Here is a 25830-nt window from a genome sequence, read left to right on the forward strand (position 1 = left end):
TACTAATGACTTATTTGTGTTATTCAACTTTGTACCTACTTTTAGTAAGTCTCTTCTATGTTTTAAGTAAACTACTTTGAATAAATATTCATAATAATTCCAATTATGCATATTTGTAATTTAAATTTAACGTGGTGTTTTAGTGCTTACACAAATTACAATTATGAGTATACTTTATGGAGATGCTCTCACATAGGATACCCGAGCACCTTTATAAACTATGAAGAACTGATTTTTCAAGTTTTTTTGTGAGAAAAATACTGTGAACTGAGAAACCATGAACTTTTCGATATTGCACAGGGGTATTTTCCTGCGAATAGAAGTTTTTTTGGAATGCGTTCAGAAATTAACGCTTGCAAGAATACTTTCTTAGTACAAGTATATTTTAGGCACACACTAATTTACCCCCACCTCGAACTGTTTCAATTTCCTCACTGACAAACACTTTACCATTTGATATTGTAAAGGTCAGATCCACCGTTATTGTATCAGAGTGGTGCTTGAGCGATTGACTAGAAATTCAAACTCCGATTAGTGACAATTTCACAGTCTTGTTTTATTACAAGTGTAAACTCTTTAGTCAGTAGAGAAGAAGCCGTGGATCATGTGTCAGAGTCGATGACGATGGATTTTGGCGAGTCAGAATAGGTCACAGTGGATGAGATTGGTTCATGGTGGGTGGTGGGTCATGGTGGGTCACGGTGCCTGGTGGGTCAGAGTGGCTCACGGTAGATGGTGGGTCATGGTGGGTCAGTGGGTCGTGAGTCACGGTGGGTGGTGGGTCAGTGGGTCGTGGGTCATGGTGAGTGGTGGGTCAGTGGGTCGTGGGTCAAGTTTTCATTGACCCACGCCAACTCTGGTATGAACCACATTAAAATTGGAATACTATACTAGTAACGAACACTTTCTGCCATTTCGGAATTTTTGCGTTCTATTAGTTGCGTTACGACAATTGAAAATGAAGATTTGGTAGGTCGGTTTCGAGTTTAGCTTCCTTTTCAGCAGCGAGTCAATATGAGATGAGGACCGACAGTTTAACATGGAATACGAAGCAAAAAAGCTCTCACAGAGAAGAGAATCCGGGTCTTCCGTGCCAAAGACGTGTATGCTAACTGTGCAGCCACAAGGGGTTCAAAGAGGAGCAAGTCTTGTGACACATAACATCTATGGTTGAAGAGTACAAACACGTACTAAAGAAAGAGACATGCATTGAAATTCGTCCTCAAGAATAAGATTCACATAACCACTAACGTACAATGGGTATTTAGTAGGAATACCCGTTGCATACTGGTTGTGTACGTTACCACCATGCAGAGAAAAGTCAAAGGAGTGGTCAGTAATTCAGAGCAAATGAACCTTATAATTCTTCAGAAGTCTCTCATCACAATAACCTAATGGTTGTGGTCTCTTCATTTGAACACATAATTTACCAACAGCAAAAGCGCTGAAAGCTTAAATAGTCAGCGGAATGACCCGATGATAAATACAGTCAAACTATTTCAGCAAGGGTCATCAGAAGTGTTACAGTAAATTGTGTCAGTGAAACTTTGCACAAGCGGAATAATGGCAGAAGGCTCTACAAAAAGTGCACGTATTTTCCAGAAGGGGCATGAAACTCTCTAACATAACAAGAACGTGAAAAAAAAAAAAAAAACGATATTTATTGATGAACGTGTGTGTTCACCATATTTCTTAAATGCCCACCAATGTTCGTAGGTTTCCTTAAGACTATTTCCGTCGAAAAAAAGAAAAACTTCAAATTTCCCTACTTTGTTGAATGTCCAATTTCTATGGCAGAAGTTATTATAAGATTAATTTAGCCATAGTAAAGGGAATGCCAACAGTATTTATTTCGTTCGTTTTTTATTTGCCTCTACCATTTTACCTTTTCCTTCCTTTATTATTATTATTATTATTATTATTATTATTATTATTATTATTATTATTATTATTATTATTATTATTATTATTATTATTATTATTATTATTATTTTACAAAATAATATACACAAATACACCCAGCCAATAATGGGTACAAAACATGCTACTTATAAAAATTTAGGATTTTAGGTTTCTGGGCTTCCGGCATCTATGGGCATGTTAGCCCATCACGTTTGAGGGATGACTTCCCTCGGCAAGCAAACTATCCGGGGAAAAGGAAAAGAAGGAAGCGGCCTGGGACATATGTGTTAGGTACCATCCCGGCATTTGCCTGGTGTGAATGAGGGAAGCCCAGGAAAATCTTACCCAAGGTGGCTGGCGTGAAAAAGCTTTTTCACTTTTTCGACCGAGTGGCCCCACCGGGAATCGAGCCTGGGAGCTCTCGCAACAGGGCTACTTATAACAGACACACACACACACACACTAAATATTGCTATTGTATTGGTTAATTTTTGAAGTACAAATAAAAACTTGAGCATTTGTATTCGTAAATCAGTCAGAGTGATACTTTCCCTGGATTTTCACGTTTTAGCGAAAATTCCCTTTTTTCCTTTTTGCTAAATTCACCTACGAAATTTCCCTAGATTAGGGAAATTTCCTTGAAACTAAGAACACTGACATCCACTACGTCTATTACGAACACTACTATATGCTGTTCACCAGGAACACAGTCAGTAGTGTGCAGTGGCGTATTTAAGATTTAGTTTCGGGGGCTTTGCTAATTTTACTCCTGGAAATGTGAAACTTCTGCAAGATATTTCATTTACTTTAATATAGAAAATAAAATTTCGGGGAGCTTAAGCCCGGAAGCCCCTCCCCCTTAAATAAGCCACTGGTAGTGTATATTAATTGTGTTTTGGCTTCAGAAAGAGACAAAAATGTACTTATCTCGTTGACCTTAAAACTAATTAACTTTAGATTCATTGTAAATTAAATAAATAAAAACAAACCTTATAATCGTCTTGTGCTAAATAGGCTACATACATAGAAATAATTACTGTGAAACCTCTCTAAAGCGGACAGCCGTGGGGAATCAAAAATTGTCCGCTATAGAGAGGTGTCCGTCTTAGAGAGGTTTCGATATTTTCTTACGTAAATTAGTAAATAAGGTGATATGTAATTACAAACTATTGAAGGTAATTTATCAAACCGTTCTATGACTGTGGGCAAGTCGATATCTGCGGGTCTCCACAAATCGCTTTGAAAGAAATTTTGTCTAATCCGAAACTTCTCTAACCACTCGTTCGAGACCTTGAAATCTGAAACATTCATTTCTGTTGCTACCTCTAAATTCTTAGCTTTTAGCATCGACTCTAACGCAGGATTTTTTTTTCATTCCGTACTCTATAAAAACATTCACTTGCACACCAACTTTGTTCAAAGCAATGAGACACAATTTTCATTGTCATTTTCACGCCAAAACTTTATTAACTTGTCTAGGTTTTATATGATCTCAGGTGCTTGAGTTTTACCGATACAAAAATTTTCAGCTATCCTTCGCACACCTCAGTATTCTTCGAAAATTCAATCAATTCGATTTTAACATTAGCGCTTCTCATGGCATTTCGAAAGCTCACAACAACTTACACCTTATTGCTTCCGTCTACAAATAGAGGCACTAAGACAATATGCGAATATGTGAACAAAAATTACCAAACATGTCTTCTGCTTGATTCCAGCAAAACAGTAAAATGACGTGTCATCCCAAATGGCAGGCAACTGTCAATCACTTGATTCTAAAACAGGTTGGGTGGGAGTGGAATGAAAGCAAAGGATATGAAGGTGTTGTTAAACAAAGACGCTTCATCTGAGTTTCTGAACAGCCAGTTGACAAGGAAAAATGTTATTACAATGTTTCCTTGGTGATATATGTATGCATTTCTGAAAATGTATTTTTTCTGTATTTTTCAACTTGTTTCTAGAGAAAGTGTCCGTAGTATGGAGGTAAATAATACCTATAAGAGACAGAAAAGACTGTCCGTGTCCGTACTAGAGAGTGTCCGCTTTAGAGAGGTTTGTCAACATGGTTTTTCCTATTACAGTGTTTGGGGATTACAAAATATGTCCGTTATGAGAGGTGTCCGCTTTATAGAGGTGTCCGTTAGTAGAGGTTTCACTGTACTTCTTTTCCTGTTTGAGAAATGAACGTGAATTTTGTAGCTGTTACTCTGTATATTATATCACTGAAGAACTAACATGCAGTAAAATATCTTTATATTAAGTCACAAGTCATTATTTTGCAGATCTAGGTATATTGCTTCAAATCTTTTGTTGTATTTTTTGTTTATTACAAATGACAATGATGTAAAGTTTTATAACTATTAACTACACAAATCTCACTAGCTTAGCATTTGACACATCTTTTATGAAGATTAATACTCAAAACACGAAAAATCTTTGCTATTTTATTTTGATATTGTCGTTCCTACATAATTAATACAAAATGTATGAAAAGCGGAACTGATTTATCAAATACCTAATTAATGAATGCCTATTTTGATGTAAATATCCATATTCTCGAAAGTCATTAATCATGTCTTTCTTTCAGCTTCTACCTTTCAGGTAGATTTATGAGCAATTGTCACGAGTGTACATTTCTGGTTCAAGAAGAAAAACAATACAAATCACATTTTTCAACAATAGGTTATATATTGTAATATTTGATGTACTTCTGTAATTTTATGTATCTAGGTAGTAATGAGAGCTGTTGAATTCTGAAAAAATAAATGTATCCTAACTGCTATTCGTTTTTGCGGGGGTTTACTTCTTTGTTGTTACGTAACGGATGTTATTTGCTGTAATTTTTATTCTCAGTTTATATGCAAACTTTTTAAACAAATAATTGTAAACAGTTCTTTTCTTTTTTATAAATAAATGAATAAATAAATATTTCTATTGTTTTGAGAAATAGCTTATATAAGTTGAATCATGCAGAAGAAATTCAAAGACGCTACTACACACCAACATGACTCACGTATTACAATACAATAGAACTCCGTTTTGTGGCTATCGCAGAATTCCATTTACGGCACACGCTTTTCTGGAATTTAGTTGTTAAATGTCCGCTTGAAAATGCCCTCACGTTCTCACTTGTATAGCTTTTCTTTTGAGAATATTATTTAAAACTTTCGATTTGAATAATTACTCACTCTAGTCTTCCAAAGGATTTCGCATGTGAAACAGAACAAATATTTTTGGTTAAATAATATTTTCCACCACGGAACGATTCACAATTTGCAGAACAAAATACGATATTAAAAACCTATTTCGTTGGATTTGAATATTTCCGAGAAATCGAGTTTATTCACATTCTGGCATTAATTTAGGACAAGAAGAATTTGAAAAGGAAAGGAAAAACTGATGTCCAAACTCGAAAGGAGATGCTTGGAAGCTTATTAACAAACGAGAAGTTCCTGCTTTTTCACCTGTGCAGCCACTTTGAATCTGTGCTCGACGAAGAAGAGAACACTAGCAAGCTTCAAATTCATGAAGCATTCTGGACAGGGCCGGATTTCCCAATAGGCTCGGTAGGCCCGGGCCTATGAGCGCAAGCTCCCAGGGGGCGCACGGCCGAGAGAAAAAAAATTAAAAAATATCTAGAAATAAAAATAAATAGCCATAACTTAACATATTTTTTGAATTGATTAAAAAATCAGGCTAATAAAGCATTCTGATTTTGAAGTTCATTGGAACAAATAATTGTTGGTAAAGTAAAACTATTTTTCAACATTATACATCAACTTCGTTACAACATTGATCTCAAACACGGGAAACTGTCTGTCTTTTTTAATTATTTACTTATTTTTTTTTACTAGAGAGATTTTTTTTATGTATTTTCCCAAATGGCTAAATTGAACAAAACCAAAGTTATTCACCAGTCTTTTGTTAATACATTAGCGGTATTTTGTTAAGCCCAGAAACAAGTAAATTCCTCAAAAAACTTGCAATGATAAAATTGCATCGTGGAGTGGTGTTTAAGCAATTAACATATAGGCCTGATATAATTTTTTAATAAAGGTTTTTAGGAAAGTAACTTTAACCAGACTAGGCGGAAAAAATTATTGGGCCTAGGGCCGCCAAAATGCTAAATCCGGCCCTGATTCTGGATCCAGGAAAGAAAGATGGAAACCAGTTTCACCTGCATCATTTGACAGTATTTCTTCCTTGCCAATCATCGGGGACTTTAAAGGATGGGTGCGATCTCCTTGGGAAAACGACAGTATGCAATTTCGAAGAATTAAAACTGGTTAATTAAACAAAATAGGGTTAAGATGGGGTTTAAATATTATTATGGTACTACCCTTTTCTAATACTTTGATTTGTTGGCAAAAAACACTACTAAGATATCCAGAATGTAGCGTATTTTGTAACAAAAAGTTATACAGTTCTACTATTAAAAATCGTTTTCAAAATGTAATAATCCCCAAAATAAGCAAAATTGGCGAAAAAAATTTTTAAAAAATGTTTACTTAACAAAGGGGAAATGCATGGGTTTGGTCTTGCATTACGAAGCGTGACACGAGGGAGGGAAGAAGTAAAAATTGGTCGAAAATAGCGTTACGTAATATGTGAATGACCGCTAAGGTCATCTGAGACTTGGAACTACAGATTAACGTGCGGTTCGAATCAAATGAGTTCTCACCGGGAATTGAACCTGGATCTTCCGCGGCAAAGATCGTACACTAGCCATATAAATACAAAGGAGCTGACACTCTTTTGGTATATGTACTGATTTATCTTCTTATTCCTCTCTGAGTGGGGGGGGGGGAGATTGACCAATTCCGAGTGTTTTGACTTTCACCTTGAAAGTAAACGTGTAAGATTAGGATTAGGAACTAGATTTTTAGGCTTTCAGCATCTATGGCCATGTTACCCAGACATATATGAGGGGTGACGTTTCTTGACAATCACATTATCCGAGGAAAGGAAGGAAGAAAGGATTGTAGAAAGAAGAAAGCGGACTAGGACTTCAATTTAGATACAATCCCGGCATTTCCCTGATGCAGACGAGGGAATCCAAGAAGACCTCACTCAAGATGAGAGCCTGTAAAAGTTTTACACTTCTTCAAGCGGGTGTTCCCATTGGGAATCGAACCCGGTACCACTTGCACCAAAAACGAAAGCGTTAGCGACTACGGTACGCTGGGCTACGTGTACGTGGAAGAAACATTGCTAGGTATGGTTGGATGGAACTCCCGAGTAAGGAAAAACTCCAAACGATCTGGGGTAACTATCCCAGGAAAAGAAATCGTATTTAATGACGCATCAAATGCATTTCCTTTGAGGCTTATAAGTTACTACTATTGGTTGTAAAAATGAAATGAAATCTTTGAGTTTTATGTCCCACGGTCATGCCGGCTAGACTAAAGGAGACGGTGATGATGAGGAATGAAAGAAAGTGTGGAATGAAGAAAGTGGGAGGAAACGGGAAAACTCAGAGGAAACTCACGCACACGGTGTTTGTCCACCACAAGGTTCACTTGGCGGGGACTGGGGTCGAACCCGGGACTCCAAGCACCAGAGGTGAACGCTCTACCACTGAACCACTACGGCCCCCTACTATTGGTTGTGTTGAAGCCGTTTAAGAAGAGTACAATAATGCAATTCTCCAATAATAAGAATAATTACAATAAGTCGCTCACTTCTACTGTGCCCGTACTCACTAGTACACGTTAATCTTATCTTAACATCAGACATATCACTCAGAAGCATTCTATCCCTTGATAAAATTACATGTGACCGTCACTCACGAACACTGGAAGCGGTTACGTCAAACACTCCATGCGGATCATTACAACGCGTTATATAAATATAAGGACAATCACGCAAGTCATTGTACAGATGATACTCGTAAATAAACACACAATACATCTTTTGAAACTTTGCCAATTTTTATCTCTTGTTTGAGTGGTAAAGAAAAGAGTAAGTTTATCAGTGTGTCACCAGGAGAACATGTTTAAGTTTGTTTCTGAATGAAGTGCAAGAAATAGTGTTGTAATATTCCATTATGGTATGTATATTTATTTATTATTTATTGTATGATGAACGACAAACGTGTAAAAATAGTTGTTAAAGCCATGGTCATCCGTAGCGGGGAACAAGAGACAGTTGCCTCTTCTGAATTTTTGAACAATGTAAAGTTCTTGGGAATGCATGTCAATACATACTAATTTGCCCTTATATGCTATACATAACATATTTATATTATGTTATTTATATTATTATACTGAAGATTTCAGATATAGCCTATTTTTGTAGACAAAACTTTTTTTTTTTAGCTATTGTCTGCATACACTTCGAATACATGGGTGCTCCAGGGCTCAAGCACCCATTGGAGGTTTTTAATGGGTGCTCCAGGGCTCAAGCACCCATTGGAAGATTTTAATAGGTGCTCCAGGGCTCAAACACCCATTGGAAGTTTTTAATGGGTGCTCCAGGGCTCAAGCACCCATTGGAGGTTTTTAATGGGTGCTCCAGGGCTCAAGCACCCATTGGAGGTTTTTAACCCTTTTAGGATCCTGGCATTTTGGGCTATTTTTTAGACTTTCAGTCAAGCAGCTACTGCATCGTCACTATTTAGCCTAGGATCATGGTCCATACCTCGTTCTCTTCAGAATAGAGCTGGCTTTCAAATGGTATCACTTGCATGCCCATACCATATACCAGAAGCGGGAAAAATGTCAAAGTAAAAATTTCGGAGGGAATTTTTTTTTCTCGAACTTTGGCCCCCCCTGGACCCCCCTGTGTGATCGTAGCCATCTAAAAAAAATCTGATAAATAGTACTTGGTATACTGAATGTGTGTGCCAAACTTCAAGTTTCTATCTTGAATAGTAAGGGCGAGAGAATTTGTACCAAAAATTCCCACAATCCCCCAAAGTACCATAAAACACTATGATCTCAGGGGAAAAAAATTCCTGAGACATCCCTAATTACCCTAGGACTATAATCTGCCAATCATTCTCTTCAGAATAGAACTGTCTTTCAGGCGGTACCATTCACATGTCTCCATCATGTATCTAAGGCGGGAAATTCCTGAAGAAAGGGATTTTTGGGACAAAATTTCCCTTTTTTCAACTTTTGCCCCTCTGGACCCCCCTGTTTTTACGCAGAAATCGGAAAAATACTTCTGGTAAATACTACTCGGTGGACTGAATGTTTGTGCAAAATTTCAATCTTCTACGTGAAAAAATAGGCCCGCCAGAAAAAAATTTCCCTACCATGCCCCACTTTTACCCTATACAGAAGTATATTTGGATAAAAATTCACTGAGACGGCCCTAATTTCCCTAGAATAATAATTCGACCGTTGTTCTCTTCAGAATGGAACTGCCTTTCAGACGGTATGACTCACGTGGTCCTATCATGTTGTAACGGACCATTTTGGCACATGGTCCTAACAGTATATTTTATGCTGTAATAGAAATTAAATTTGTCAACTCCCGTGTTATCTGTCTATATGAAAGCCAAACAAAAGTTTGAAATAGTTTATTTATTTAATCGATTTATCATTGAGTCAAAGATTATTTATATAAAGATGTTCAATTTGTTAGTATATATGCAGATTTGGAATTATGAATTATATAATAAATTTCAATTTTCTATTTAAATATTTAACGAAATTATGTAACAAAATAACATGATACATTTTCCTTCCTAATCTATTGTAAATTTAATCTAGAACTCTTTCTCATACATGAAATCTTAAATTTGTTTATAAAAATATGTTAAAACAAATATGTAAGAAGAAGAAAAGTAGTAGATACAGAATGTACTAAAAAAATAGATTGATTGATGTATTAAGTTCCTGTCATGAAGATTGTTATTGATGCTTATTAATTGAAACAAGGTGAAAAAGAATACATAATATTATTACAGGAATAGTGTTAAATCATTTGGTGCATCTGCACTGTGAAATTTTATATTATAATATTTATATTTTACTGAAGGAGATATAAATATGAGTAACATGTACGAGTAGACAGTTAGGATCCCTAACAATAGTTTATCACCTGAATACGTCGTACTTCTCTGTCGTAGGTAAAAATAGGTACCGTAGCTGTGCTTGGCAGATGATAGCATATCTGGTCTATAGTGGTGAAGCGTAATGATGGTGGATGCGGCCGTATAGCATAGCTTAACGCTAATCGCAAATGCGTGTCAATCAGGATACTATAATAGTCACGGTGAAACTAAATATTCGAGGCAACGCTGCAATAGTTAGCCACATGGTGCCTATAGAGCCCTGTCTATTTCGTCTGTAGCGTATTGTTCTCTTTGAAGACTTCACGTCTGTGGCAAATAATTAATTGTAAGACCTGATTGAGACATGTATTATGAGGCGCTATAGTCATACGCACTTCATTCCCATCCATCATCCTAGTGTTCTTTTCTGTGATATTGATCAACTGTTAACTGCCATTTCAGCTATATCTAATAGACATCAGTATTTCAGAAGACCATCCGAATAGTACCAATCACTTCCATATTGCTGCGCACCACGACCGGGGACTTGGCAGCGTACCTTTCGATATCCAGGCCAACATAAAAATTCTAAATCTATTTGGAACCGTCTCGTGTTGCCTTGGTGATGTTAATAGTCGTGACCCGGCAATGTGAAGGGGCGGCTACAGTAGAGAATGGCGACCCAGCCAGGATGTCGCTAGAGGGCGTTAGTGTCTCTGTTTGGCATCCTAGTTGTGATTGCGAGAGCCTGTGGAGGTGTTTTGTGGAGAGAAGTTATCCAACATCAATCGACGAAGGTGTAGAAATTGTTGGGGAACCGTTGTGTGAAAATATGACGAAATCAAAGAACAAAAGAAATGTTACGGGAAATACAGACTCCCAAGTGAAATATGGATGTGGTTGTGAGCCAAAGGAGGGTGAAAGTGAACCCACAGTGAAATGCGAAGAGTGTGAGACCGTGTTCCACGTTGAGTGTTTGGACCTTGAACCGGAACAATATGAAGCGATTTGTAGTCCTGAAAATAAGTGGACATGCAAGAAATGTTTAGAAAAAGAGACTGAAGTAGAAATGAATGGTTTTGGAACATCATCGACTCTGGACTGTGCCGGAAGTGTCGACAGTCGAACTGAAGTGCCTCAAATGTCTCCGGAAATGCAATTTATGCTGAGAGAGTTTCGAGACCTGTTGCAACGGGACAAAGAGGATAGGAAGAAGGAAATGACAGATCTCAAGACAACCATGGTTCTGTTGAATAGGGACTTGAGGAAAGAGGTGCCTAGCGGTATTATTCATATTACGGAAATCCAGGCGACGGAGACCCAACAGAAAGATGAAGAGCAATATAAAATTTCCGAACGAAACATCACTGAGGAGAAATTTAAAGAAGACAGACAGATCGCTGATTTGAAAGAGTCCACGTTAACCATGAAAACGGAATGGAGGAAGCCAGTGCATTTAGGGAAGATTTTGCCGTCTGAAGAAACGTTGGAAGCAGAAAATGAGAAGGAATGTGATTGCCGTTTAATCTGTGAACAGAAAGAAAATAATTGCTGTCCAATATGTGATAAGAAAGAAAATGATTTCTGCCAAACTTGTAGAAAGAAAGAATGTGATTGTGTAAAGACAAATAGTAGAAAAGGACGAAATAAATGGTATGATCTGTTATCCTGCCCGAAATGTGTGAGTAAAAGAATATTGGATAAGAAAATCAGAGTGAGAATACGGAAAAGAAAGTTATTCGTTGAGATGTACCTTAAGAATCCGGATAGGAAAAAGACGAGGAGACATTTCAGAAAGCTGGACTTCTGTAATCGGGGAACCGAAAGAAAATCGGAAAGAAGATACGAAAAGAGGAAGAGGAAAAGTTTGAAAGAACAACACGTAACCGAGAGGACTACTGAGCATACGCCAGAAAAGAGTGCAACTACGTGTAATAAGAGAGAGAAAAGAAGTTATGAGTATCATAAAAGAAAAAGAAAATGTAAATTTGAAAACTGCAAACAATTAGTGACATGGCAAAAGAAACTAAGAATAAAAGACTGTTATGAAAATAGAAAGAAGAAAAATGACAAATATCGTGTAAACTATCACAGAAAGAAAAGAAACAAACTGCGGAACAGCATGCAATGCGCAGGAGTATGGCGGAAAAGAAAGAAACATTCGTCCTTAATCGAATGTAACTGTTCGGTGGATGCAGTGCAGAAACATTTGTTCATAATTGAATGTGAATATTCGCTTGATGTTGCACACGTGAACAATAGTAAGAAAAAAAAAACTCGTGTTAATGTTTTCTTCACACGAGAAAAGTGTCTTTTTCCTTAATATGTTATGTGTTCAAATTTTATTTTATGCTTAATATATATATAAATAATACTAAACCATTTAACCCATTAAGCTTCTTGTCGGCTCACTATCAAGAGTAGTGCTATTTATTGTTGTTGTAATGTTAACCCTTTATTGCAATGTTAACCCTTTGTTGCAATATTAACCCTTTGTTGTCCAATGTTAGTATAGTTTACATTTTGTGAAAAAATTTAAAACTACCATTTTAAAATTTTTCTTTGATGGGCCGGCAAAACTGTAACGGACCATTTTGGCACATGGTCCTAACAGTATATTTTATGCTGTAATAGAAATTAAATTTGTCAACTCCCGTGTTATCTGTCTATATGAAAGCCAAACAAAAGTTTGAAATAGTTTATTTATTTAATCGATTTATCATTGAGTCAAAGATTATTTATATAAAGATGTTCAATTTGTTAGTATATATGCAGATTTGGAATTATGAATTATATAATAAATTTCAATTTTCTATTTAAATATTTAACGAAATTATGTAACAAAATAACATGATACATTTTCCTTCCTAATCTATTGTAAATTTAATCTAGAACTCTTTCTCATACATGAAATCTTAAATTTGTTTATAAAAATATGTTAAAACAAATATGTAAGAAGAAGAAGAAAAGTAGTAGATACAGAATGTACTAAAAAAATAGATTGATTGATGTATTAAGTTCCTGTCATGAAGATTGTTATTGATGCTTATTAATTGAAACAAGGTGAAAAAGAATACATAATATTATTACAGGAATAGTGTTAAATCATTTGGTGCATCTGCACTGTGAAATTTTATATTATAATATTTATATTTTACTGAAGGAGATATAAATATGAGTAACATGTACGAGTAGACAGTTAGGATCCCTAACAATAGTTTATCACCTGAATACGTCGTACTTCTCTGTCGTAGGTAAAAATAGGTACCGTAGCTGTGCTTGGCAGATGATAGCATATCTGGTCTATAGTGGTGAAGCGTAATGATGGTGGATGCGGCCGTATAGCATAGCTTAACGCTAATCGCAAATGCGTGTCAATCAGGATACTATAATAGTCACGGTGAAACTAAATATTCGAGGCAACGCTGCAATAGTTAGCCACATGGTGCCTATAGAGCCCTGTCTATTTCGTCTGTAGCGTATTGTTCTCTTTGAAGACTTCACGTCTGTGGCAAATAATTAATTGTAAGACCTGATTGAGACATGTATTATGAGGCGCTATAGTCATACGCACTTCATTCCCATCCATCATCCTAGTGTTCTTTTCTGTGATATTGATCAACTGTTAACTGCCATTTCAGCTATATCTAATAGACATCAGTATTTCAGAAGACCATCCGAATAGTACCAATCACTTCCATATTGCTGCGCACCACGACCGGGGACTTGGCAGCGTACCTTTCGATATCCAGGCCAACATAAAAATTCTAAATCTATTTGGAACCGTCTCGTGTTGCCTTGGTGATGTTAATAGTCGTGACCCGGCAATGTGAAGGGGCGGCTACAATGTATGTGAGGCGAGAAAATGACGAAATACGGGATTTTTGGGGTAAAAAATCCCTTTTTTAACACTTTGCCCCTCTGGTTCCCCCCCTGTTTTAACACTGACATCGAAACAAAAAATCTGGTAAATACTACTCGGTGGACTGAATGTTTGTGCAAAATTTCAATCTTTTACGTAGAAAAATAAGCCCGCCAAAAAATATTGAACATAGGCTTAGAAAATGAGAAAATAAATTTTTGACTTATGACGTCATCACCTCCTATGTCTGGACGCAGGACTGTCTGAAACCATACGTAATGTCTTCTACAAGCCCTCTGAACTTGGAAAACAAAAAAACCCTTACGAAAAAGCTCAAATAGAAGAGAAATAACGCAATGTACCATGAAACACCCGTATGGCACAAATTGTACCATGGGATCCTAAAGGGGTTAATGGGTGCTCCAGCGCTCAAGCACCCATTGGAAGTTTTTAATGAGTGCTGAGCACCCAGTAAACTTTCGCGTTGGAATTAACTTCGAAATTACTCTTTCATAGAGTGAAGAAAAAAGAAAAAAGCTATAGTTCATATGACCTCAGGTTGAATTTCAGATGGGAATCCATATTTGTTGAACAGTCATTTATCAATATCTATTATAGAATTTTCAGGCTTACGCCATATAGAGGATCGAGCGATATAAAATTACATCGAATCAGGAACCCCAAACATCAGAAGTGAAAGCTCTATCACTGAGCTACTGCGGCCCCCGAAACGACATAGAGATAAGCAGTTCAAGTATAATGCAGAGAGAACGCCAATTGAGAATATTATCGAAAATGTTAAAGTGCACGCGTGTATTTGGACTCTCCGTATGTTAAATAAATAAAATAAAATAAAAAAAAAAAAAAAAACTCCGAGACTGGTTGCTTGTCTTGATAGAGCAGCATTACATTGTGGCAGAAGCTTGAAGCCACAATGTCGAGACAAATTCCGTACTGAAGTTGCACAAGAACTCAAAAAACACTTCCAGAGGGCATCAAGTGCTTTATTTGTGTATTGGGACGGGAAACTACTGCCGAATTACACTGGTAAAGAAACTATTGACCGATTACCAATTACTCTTACGAGGGATTGTCATGAGAGGCACATTTGTGTTCCCATTTTGTCATAATCGAGAGACAAATTGGCTCTACTGTAGTTCATTTTGGAGGATACGGTGGGTGAATGGTAGATCGCTTATTTCTGGTGTGTGGAATTCCTGGTTCGAATCCTGGTCAAGTAAATTTGTGGTGGACAACATTGTGTCCGTGAATTTTCTCGGGGTACTCCCTTTTCTTCCCACATTCTAATTCCACTAATTCTTCGATCATTATACACTTGTCTTAATCACTCGTTTCCTTTAGCCTAACAGGTATAACCGAGCAGACACGTAGCGAAAGGGTGGGTCCGGGGGGTCCGGACCCCTCTTCGAAACCAGAATCTTAAAAAATTAAGGAAGGATGAAACAAGAGAAACAAGAATCAGCATTGAAAATAAACAGCTACAGCGCAAAAACAAAAAAGTTATGTGGAAAGAAAGTTCTGTTAACACTTGATTCGACAGAGAAAGGAACGCAAATGTTGTAAAATATTTTACAAGACATTATTGCATATGTTCTTTTCATAATAATATATATGCACTTTATATAATAGTTGAGGTCATAATGAAAGGAAAATTGTTATATTTGAATGAACAGAGGAAGGAACGTAGATATTGTAAAATCTTTTTCAATGCTTTTTATATTCTCTTACTCGAGTAAAATAGCTTAGATTGGGCGATCCCCTGATGTGATAACTACAGTATTTCACGTCACGCCCTTTTCCCCCATTACGAAATCCTGGCTAAACGAACCAATATATGTTCCCAGTAAAATAGTTTTGAATGGTCGAGCCCCTGGTGTGATAACCACCGTATTTCATGTTACGGACCCCCCTATTACGAACTCCTGCCTACGTGCCTGAACCGAGGGACGTTAAACTGAAAGATTTCATTTCATTTCATTCATAGTTCATTTGCTTGAAGAATGGAAGGTGGTGCAGAGAGTTTGTTGTGACTCTCCTTTCTGAAATGTGGGTCATATCAACGGTTTAAAATCCGTATTTGATAAGTGTGGTGGGTCACGTGTGCCGGATGTTTCTCTATTAAAACGTTTTTACAACTGGTTGTCCCAAATAAATAGCAATACCTAGCTTATAGGATTTTTGCAAAGCAGTTATAACCAACGTTATTTCTGATGAGGAAAGTGAAGTGTTAATTGTTGTTGTAAAATTTGTAGAAACGGGACATTTCAGAGAAAATTTTAGGGAATGGTTAGAACTGACCATTGCGTGATATAAATAAATCGGAGAAGTTACTCATTATTACGAATGGAAAGCTCGATACTGAAAAAAAATGCAAATAACACACACATACACACACCTACATACACACACATACAGTGCCCCCCCCCCTACACACACACAGAGAGAGAGAGAGAGAGAGTCATAGGGAATTCAGTAACGTACATTTTAAGTCCTTTGAAAATGACACTCCCAGTCGCGAAAATTCATTCTGCACTCACCCGTCAGTAAACATTGTGAAAAAAGTAACTTTAAAATGAGTAAGATGTTTCATGGGCGTGTATTCATAGTGCATGTTTCCTCAACTTTTTGGTGCATCTTTACATGTATAATTGCATATATTTGGCTCTTTAGTGTATACAAATCTGGGCCATAATCATGACTTTTTTATGCTCTCTAAATTTACTTTGTGCAAGTATTTTTCGATGTGAAACCTGGGGTAAAAGTGGATCTGAAAAGTTAGGGGAGACGATTAACGTCACGCCGTCACCCGTGCCTATCTTTGCCCATTGTATTTTTTTTATAAAGTGGGGAGACGCCACAGATATTTTCGTAAGGTGAGGGGATGGCGTGACGCTACAGATATTTTCGTGAGATGAGGGATGACGTTCCCCCACGTTCCCCATCACTTTTACCCCATGTGTGAGATCAATATCCTGAAATTGAGATAAATAGTGGATATCCACTTCAATTAAATGTTATCAAACTTTGATCGAGAAATTCGCAAAAACTGACGATAATGACCATATGTTGTCAATTAATTTTGACTGACCAGCAATATCTCGTAATAAGCAATAACGCTAGGCATAGTGATGGGTAAATTCCCGGGAAGATATTTTTTTGGGAATATTCCCTGGGAAAATTCCCGGGAAGATTCCAAAAATGGGAATATTCCGGGAATTTATGTACAAACACAAAGAAAAGTGGATTCTATTGCAATATTACGATGTCAAAGGTAAATTTGTTTCTCATCACTGTGTATTGTTACTGTTATGTCCAGAGGATTCTTCAAAACGTATATTCTTAACGGCATTATGTTGTTTAATTAATATTTTATTAAATGTAGAGAGTACGCATAAATGTATACTGTATTTACTTAAGTTATACAATATGTTGTATGCAAGTAAATATGTGAAGAAATGGTATAGTAAGTCAACATACTTTTACTGCGCTAAACAGTTTAAATTAAATGTAAGTGGATTTTCTAAACTTGACTCTACAATTGATATTATAAACATATTACACTTTTAAACGTTATAAACAAATTAGGTTGGGTAACTGTCAGAAGACACATGTCTCAAAATGTCTTAGAAGACACATTTGCGCATACATATTTATGTTACACAATATTTGCAAGACACTGAAAAAGACTTATAATTTAGCATGTAACATTGCCACACACGATCTTTCTTCCTAGATGTTTCTCGAAATTTCATACGTTAATTCACATGTAAGAGAAGTCCGAGGACCTTTTCAGAAATTCGAGCCAGAGACAGGAGACAGACCAACGTCTATTACTAATGGTGGCTTGGGGTGCACTAATAGTACTTCATGTCTATTTCTACTTAATTTCTACATTACTTTATAAACTGGCTCCTTCTCACCATTTGTAAATTAGTACTTTGCTACTTTCTAGTGCAAATGGAAATGGAACTTAAAATATCATTATTACTTAGTTATATAAAGTACTGTCAAAGAATTTTATCTTTTTAATCTCCAAATTATTTAAAACCTAGAAGTAAATAATAATAAATGAAAATAAAGTAATTAGACACATGGTTCTTTCAATTTGGAAAAAAATGGAAATAAATTCCTTCCCGGGAATTTATATGCCAGGAAAAAAAAAACTATTTTCCTTCCCACCGGGAATATTCCCACTATCCATCACTAGCTAGGCAGTTTAATTTTCAACGTGTTCATTGTTTATATGATTTTAATTTCCTACTAATCATATCCTTTTTATTTATTGTTGAAGGTCGTTTTCAGTAAGGCAGCAAACGTACTTCAATTCCAATTGAGGAACCAACTTTTCGCAAGCCTTCAACAGCTCATTCGTCAACAATCTACTGTCACTGCAACAGCGGAAACTCAATATAATGCCAGTGTGGACGCTGACCAAGAATGGAAAAATGCCAGGCCATTTGAAGAGATACCTGGACCCAAGCCACTACCTTTTATAGGTTCAATTCACCAATTCTTGCCCATCATAGGTAAGTTTTTACAAAGCAGAATAGTACAAATTAGAATATACTTGATTTTATGAATCTTGAAACGAAGAGTTCATTTGCGTTATGAAACATCAAGATAGGGTCGTTTCTTTATCTACGTTTATAAGTAGTATAAGTATCATTGTTTGGACGTATGTGTGTGTCACTGATAAGATCATATGTGTCACCATTATAAGGTAAAATACCACGCATCTAACAATTAACATTGTGTCATTTTACATATATCATATAGTATATCATGTATATATAAATGAACATAGATGTCCCAAGGCCTAGTCAGTCAAGGAGAAGAATCCTCAGTGTGCTTCATTCCGAGCAAAGAGAGGTTGGAGTTTTCATAAATCACTCGTTCGAAAAGGGTAAAATTATAATTCTGTGAAATAAGAATAATGTGTTGCAAGTTTATTGTGATTGTAAGAAAACATCAAATATCGTAAAATATTCTAAATAGACCCTATATATAAATGAACTTACAAGTTATAAAGTAAATTGTTGTTTCTGCATTAGAATTTTGTATTTCCAATACAGACTTTTATTTTTCAGCATCGTTATAAGAAGTGTTGCCAACAAGACGTGACGAAATTTAATGATTTCTTGTCTCGACTTGAACTTTTTTGGTGTAAATCCAGTCTCGTCTCGATTTTTAAGAGTCATTTCTCGTCTCGTCTCGATTCTCGAAAAGATATTCTCATTTCGTTTTGTTTTACAAACTTCGTGCTCTGATTTGTTGTTCTTGACTTCATGTGGAAGTTATCCGAATTGCTTCCCCCCCCTCCCTCCCGTGCCACGAGAAATACAAGAAGGTTTTGATATATCATCACTTAAATTATATTCATTACAAACAGAATACACGTTCTTCACACGAAGAGAATATGAGTCATTTCGGATACAAATGATTGAATTTGGGTCTAAATTGCATCGGAAGAGTCACTGCTCATATCAGCAACCTTGAAAACTATTGATTCAACACTAATATCGGCCATTTCGATAATTTTTTATTTATCTCCCCCTCTACCAAGATGCGGGGCTGAATTTGGGCAATTTAACCGGCGTTGGAAATGTCACTGTTCATCTCAGCAACCCCGAAAACTATCTATTCGGCACCAATATAAGTCATTTTCGATTATTTTAAAATACCTCCCCCTCCTCCTCTGCTAAGTTGCAGCATGAAAGTGAAATAAAAAAAAAAATCCGGCCCGAACCTCATCTATGGTGAAAATTAGATAGAAATCGGTAGGGTGGTTCAAGAGATATAGTCACTTTTATTTTTATATACTGTACATTGTGTAATGATTTGCGCATTTTTAAATGTCAATAAATGGTTTTCATTATATTCGCATATCACATATTTAATCAATCCGCTTGACATTAAAAGTGTTTGAGATCGAAGACTTGGGTAAACTAGTACATTAGAGTCCCGCTAATCCGAACTAATTGGGACCGAACACTGTTCGGATTATGTGATTGTTCGGATTAGCCGGAATAACAGTAAAATCGCTGTTTTGAAGCGGATGCAAGGGTCTATTGTGTTGTAATACATAGCGCATAGTATTTTAAAACACGTTTTCTCACTACGGTATATGTATTATAGTGGGAAAATGTTTAAAATGTTGGAAAAACTTGATGTCTTTATTTCCGCACGTACACTACGCGTTGTCCAGTAGGCTCTCTTCACTGCTAAAAAAGACAATGACAAAGTTAATGTCTTGTAACAAGTAATACTAGTACAATAGTATCTCACTATGGTAGATACTAGTATAATACTAGTACTGTACACTGCCAGTTTTATGCTACAGTTCAGTACTTATTCTACTACGTTACTGTATTTCACTCATACTAAATCTATAAGTTTCAATATTGTACACTGTATTCTATTTCAAACTTTGTTTAATTGTTGTAATGTGGCTTAAGGCCTAAATACAGGTATTAAAGAAAAAACTGTAATTAACGAAAGTTCACTTTGTTTTCTACGAAAACATGCACCCATTTTCATCCTTTTAGTTATTAATTTCCTAAAACTACGTATTTTCACCATAAAAATATATATATAAATAAATAAAACTTTCCTCCCGGACCTGTTCGGATTACCGGTACTCCTCTGTGTTGCCTACGCGACTAGAGAAATTTATCGTCTCGTATTGATTGTTGGCAAGCTATTCTCACCTCGTCCCGAAATTTTTCTCGTATCGAAATTTTTGTAGACTCGTTTTCTGAATTTGTGTACAAAATTTATGCCATGAATTTTTTCTTATCTTGATCTACGTGTCACGAAGGTCAACGAAGGACACTTAAACCGTACTTATTATTAGAGTACACTGTGTTATGACGTGCGTGTTTTTAAACGTTGATAAATAATCTTCATTATGCTCGCACAATCCATTTATCAATCTATATAATTGCTATGCTACGAATAATAGAAGGTATGATCGTGTTTTACTGTATATTTTTTAAGTTTATATCCCGAATCCGTTTTGCCTTAGTTTAAATAAAATTAATTTAGAAGTTTCAGAATAATTAAGTATGTAGTCTTACGGGAAGTAACTTCTTCTGTTTATATATTATCTTTATCCGTAATTTTTCGTGTATGGGCATCTCATTTGGATAGTTATAAAATATACATTATTATTCAATGTAATTCATATATTAGTGCTTTTTTAAAATTTTCTGAATTTTTCACCAATCCAAAACCTGGTAGGACACTTAGGAACCCCTTCGCTCCGATGAGATACCCATACCCTGCCAAAATCTGGTTTATCCAGGTTCTTCATCATCATCTTCTTCTTCTTCTTTTTTTTTTTTTTTTACAATCTTTTATTCGTTTTGTAATCCCGACGCGCGATATTTCTGCGTTGTGAATGGAAACTAGATGCAAACTTAGTAGTTTGGCACGTTCCTACAATGTCTTTGTTCGATAGCTGTAGTTGAGTCCACATCTCAGGCATCGCCGCTGTGAAAATTTGATCAATTTCCAGGTAAAAGCTACTATAGATAAGGTCACAATAGTATAAAATACGATGTAACCAGCTTTTAAGCAGAGGAAAGTACTGCACTATTTGAAAATCCATCAAAAAATGAAGCAGCTAAAATAAATATTGGAGTCCCTTATTACGGACGCCATGACAGTGTTTAAGAAGTCAACTGGCTAGGGCTGAAAGTGAATATCGGATGCTGATTTTCAGTTTTGTAAATTATAAAATTATGATTTGGAGATTCGAAAACTGTTTCAGAATTTCCACTTTTTTTTGTTAACTGCAAAGTTAGATCTAATAAGCTGCCCGTGACATACTTTTCGTCCATGTGTCGTATATTCATAAGTTTGGTAAAACATGGCGGTATAATTGGTTCATGCATTAGTTAAGTCAATTTCTAAAATGTTCAAGTAAATTTCAGTATTGACTCCTATCTACTCTTATTTGACATAGCTTCCTAAAAACTCAATATGGGTTGAACAACGACGTGAAGACTCCTTTTCTTTCAGAAGGAAATGTTTCTTAACTTTTCTCCCTTTTGATCCAATTTAGCATATTATAATGTAGGAAATGGGTTAGTTTCCGGTGCAAGGACCCCTTCTTTTCACCTTAGAGCCGACCAAACATGTGTTAAGTTTTGAAAGTATATGCATGTTTAGTGTTGATATGTAGATTTTCATTTTGTGTAGTAATAATACGTATTTATATGTGTAGTTATAGACTGTGAGTAGATGTAATGTTTGTGAGAGAGAATGTTTGATAATTTATCTAATGACAATATATTACTAAATTTTCAATTATTCATCTCTTCCGGGATTAACCTAATGAGCAATCCGTATATAAATTAGATACATCGTGATTCTGCATATTTATTTTGTAATAGAATGTCTTCAAATAGTATACAGCGCATTTTTCAGTGTAAATTTTGTTTTTCATTTGACAGTGCCATCTAACGCGAGGAAACAAGTGCACGTCGCGAGTCATTTGTCAATGGCTTTACTTTAGTGAGCTGAGCGAAATTAAAAACGGTGGTTTTCAATATATATATTGTGACTTAGTCGGCCGCCACCGCCTTCATAAGTAATTAAATATTGAAAGTATACTATTGAGAATTTATTCTAGAAATTATTATTTTTCTGACGTCAAACAACTAAATGGTAAATATATATATATATATATATATATATATATATATATATATATATATATATATATATATATATATATATATATATATATAAACTTTACGTATCACCTTAGCTATAATCTGTAAGTAAAGTTATTAGTAAATTCCGTGTTGTCAAATACAGAAACTTTACTGTATTCAACGTGGGTTCTATTAGTTACTTGGGCAGTACTACCTTTCATAAACCAACACAGACTTGACTCAACCTTAATTACACCTCACCAAGCAAATAAGTCCAACTTAACTAGTCTTCGTTTTCCAGCTATCTTTATTATCATAATCTCATATGAACTCATATAATAAATCTATCCACTAAGATGCCATCATTTACACATTAATCTCTTGCACACTTAATAAATCAAATACCTACTACACAATTAACAATTCTTCAATTGGGATCTAAACTTCGTTAACTATGGCCTCCACATCATCAAATCTCCGATCTTCAATTCGGTACAATATGTTATAAACAAACACCAACTTCTTCTTTCTTTTCAAGCATGTTCCAAAATTCTGTCGCGCTTTCCGCCACATATCTTTCTAATTCCCTACAACATTCCCCCTTCTTCTTCTTTTTGTTATATTCTGAATTTCATTCCCAATAATGTTTCTACACATACTTTCAATCTTTTAATATGTTTCCGAAAGTAGCTATCCGGTAACCATAGTCTTCCATCTCATAAATTGATCCTTCGTTACTCTCGCTAAATCTCCTTCATCCTCTAAGAAAAGTGTTCTCTTCTGTATTCCAAAATTAAGTCATTTCTAATCTGTTCACCCTTTACAGCAACTTGGTTAGTAGTCTTGTCATTTCTCCATTTACGTTCCTCTTTTCTTTCCATCTGTACTACTGGGATTGATTGCCGACTTTGTTTAGAACCCTTCATCCACTTTCGCGAAGCAGAGTGAAAGCTATCTTCTGTCGAAACAGTAAGATCACATGACGTACTATGATTTACCATGGACATCTCCTTATTAAAAGTATACAACCAGTCACATCCTATAATACTGTGATCCAAAAATTCTTGGCATACTTTGAATTCACCATGGTACTTAATTCCATCTGCTATCACTGGTGTGTCTAATTTTGCAAATAAAGTAAGAGTACGTCTACCCCATTGCACCGTTTCTATTGGAATTGATTGTAATTTTATTGTATTAAGTAATTGTGCATATGTTAAAATTGATATCACAGAATATTGCAGTTCCGTTTCTGTTGTAAAGGTTAAATTTACTCCATTACAATTTAATACATCCAATTGCTCTCTGTTATATTCTTTATTTGTCTGATTAACTGTGTGTTCGTTAATCGAATCTGAAAAAAGCTCTTGCTCTGATAGCACTGGCTCTTCTTTTTGTCCCGTTTCTATTGTGAAGCCATTTAGATGAAATTCTTCTACTGGGCTCAATACATAATCATCACGACCAGAGCAAGTAAACAAATTATCTAAAACATGCTCATAATCCTTGGATGTTGATGCTTGTTGTTCGTTCTGTGAAATGTGATCAGTTTGTGTGAATTCATCTACTCGTTTCGCAACGTCAGTGTGGGATGTGAATTTATTATCACAGCATACAGCAAAATGGTTAAATCGTCCACAATTCCGGCACTTTACTCCTTTGGCTGGACACTGATGCCACTTATGACATCGTCCACACGATTTACATGTAGGAAACTGCCGTCCATTATTCCTTTTATAACTATTATACGATGTCCTGTTGTTATGCAGGTGATCGAACCGATTTTCTTGTCTGTAAAATACAGAAGCTTCTTTCTGCAATAACTCGAATTGATTGATTATATCAATAGCCATAGACATGGTCAAGTCAGTTGTAGACAACAGCTTCTTTCGCGCAGGTTCACTAAGAACACCGCAGACTATCTGGTCTCTCATAGCATCTTCTCGAAATACGCCAAAATTGCAGCGGTTGGCCTGCTTTTTTAAATAGAAAATGTAATCTTGTGCAGTTTGGCCTATTTCTTGCTTCATAGAATGAAATTTGTATCTTTCAACTATGTAATTAGTTGCCGTGTGATACTGTTTCATCAATAGTTCCTTTATTTGCTGAAAATCAAGCTCCGGTACTCGTTTGGGTGCTGCTAGTTCCTTTAATGTTTTATAAACTGCATTTCCCATAACGGATATAATAATACACACTTTCTTGGCTTCTGGTACATCATTAGCAAGACAATACTGTTCAAATCTTTCGATGTATGTTTCAACATCTGTCTCTTCTGGATTCAAAGGTTCAAAAAATTGTATATGTTTAGACTCCGCCATCTTCTATGCAAAAACCAGCTCGTCGCCAATTGTAAGTAAAGTTATTAGTAAATTCCGTGTTGTCAAATACAGAAACTTTACTGTATTCAACGTGGGTTCTATTAGTTACTTGGGCAGTACTACCTTTCATAAACCAACACAGACTTGACTCAACCTTAATTACACCTCACCAAGCAAATAAGTCCAACTTAACTAGTCTTCGTTTTCCAGCTATCTTTATTATCATAATCTCATATGAACTCATATAATAAATCTATCCACTAAGATGCCATCATTTACACATTAATCTCTTGCACACTTAATAAATCAAATACCTACTACACAATTAACAATTCTTCAATTGGGATCTAAACTTCGTTAACTATGGCCTCCACATCATCAAATCTCCGATCTTCAATTCGGTACAATATGTTATAAACAAACACCAACTTCTTCTTTCTTTTCAAGCATGTTCCAAAATTCTGTCGCGCTTTCCGCCACATATCTTTCTAATTCCCTACATAATCGGTTATTAAGAACACTACTCCCGGAGTTGGTGGCCAAGAATTGTTGATATTTCATAGCTTTAAACTTTTTCTCTTTTCTTCTGCGAATACTCTAATGGTTGATTTTAGGAATATATACATTTGTAAATGAGCACAGTATTGAAATACGAATCGTTTCATACATCAATATGTATATCAGAATATAAAATAAATCAGTATAATTGTAGATGTGAAAAATGAAATGAAATGAAATCTTTAAGTTTTACGTCCCACGGTTATGCCGGTTACGCTAAAGGAGACGGTGATAATGAGAAATGAGTGAAATGGTGGAATGAAGAAAGTAGGAGGAAACAGGAGAACCCCGAGAAAACCCACGTGCACGGTAATTGTAGATGTGAGTGTAAACATACAAGTAAGCTACTAGTGCCTATAAACCGCATTAAAAGTAGGCAATTTTACTTCGCGAAGCTGATAAAGGAGTATCGTTCACAGAATATTTAGCTAGAAGTGTAAATCAGTAAATAATACTAAATTTTGTTTGTATATACACTTTAATGAGCTGCAAGGTGTAAACATA

General features: G+C 35.8%; 1 protein-coding gene across 1 annotated transcript in view; it reads left to right on the forward strand.

Moving 5' to 3' along the window:
- The first annotated feature begins 7803 nt into the window (after positions 1 to 7803).
- LOC145669659 (putative cytochrome P450 49a1) overlaps positions 7804 to 25830 on the forward strand; it is a 77615-nt gene continuing 59588 nt past the window's right edge. The window contains exons 1-2 of the mRNA XM_081737913.1: positions 7804 to 7951; positions 18079 to 18313. Of these exons, the coding sequence (XP_081594039.1) occupies positions 7949 to 7951; positions 18079 to 18313 (238 nt within the window). The 5' untranslated portion in view covers positions 7804 to 7948. The remainder of the gene's footprint in view (positions 7952 to 18078; positions 18314 to 25830) is intronic.

This window comes from Thermobia domestica, chromosome 14 (genome assembly GCF_964235325.1).
Source record: "Thermobia domestica chromosome 14, izTheDome1.hap1.1, whole genome shotgun sequence".
NCBI lineage: Eukaryota > Metazoa > Arthropoda > Insecta > Zygentoma > Lepismatidae > Thermobia > Thermobia domestica.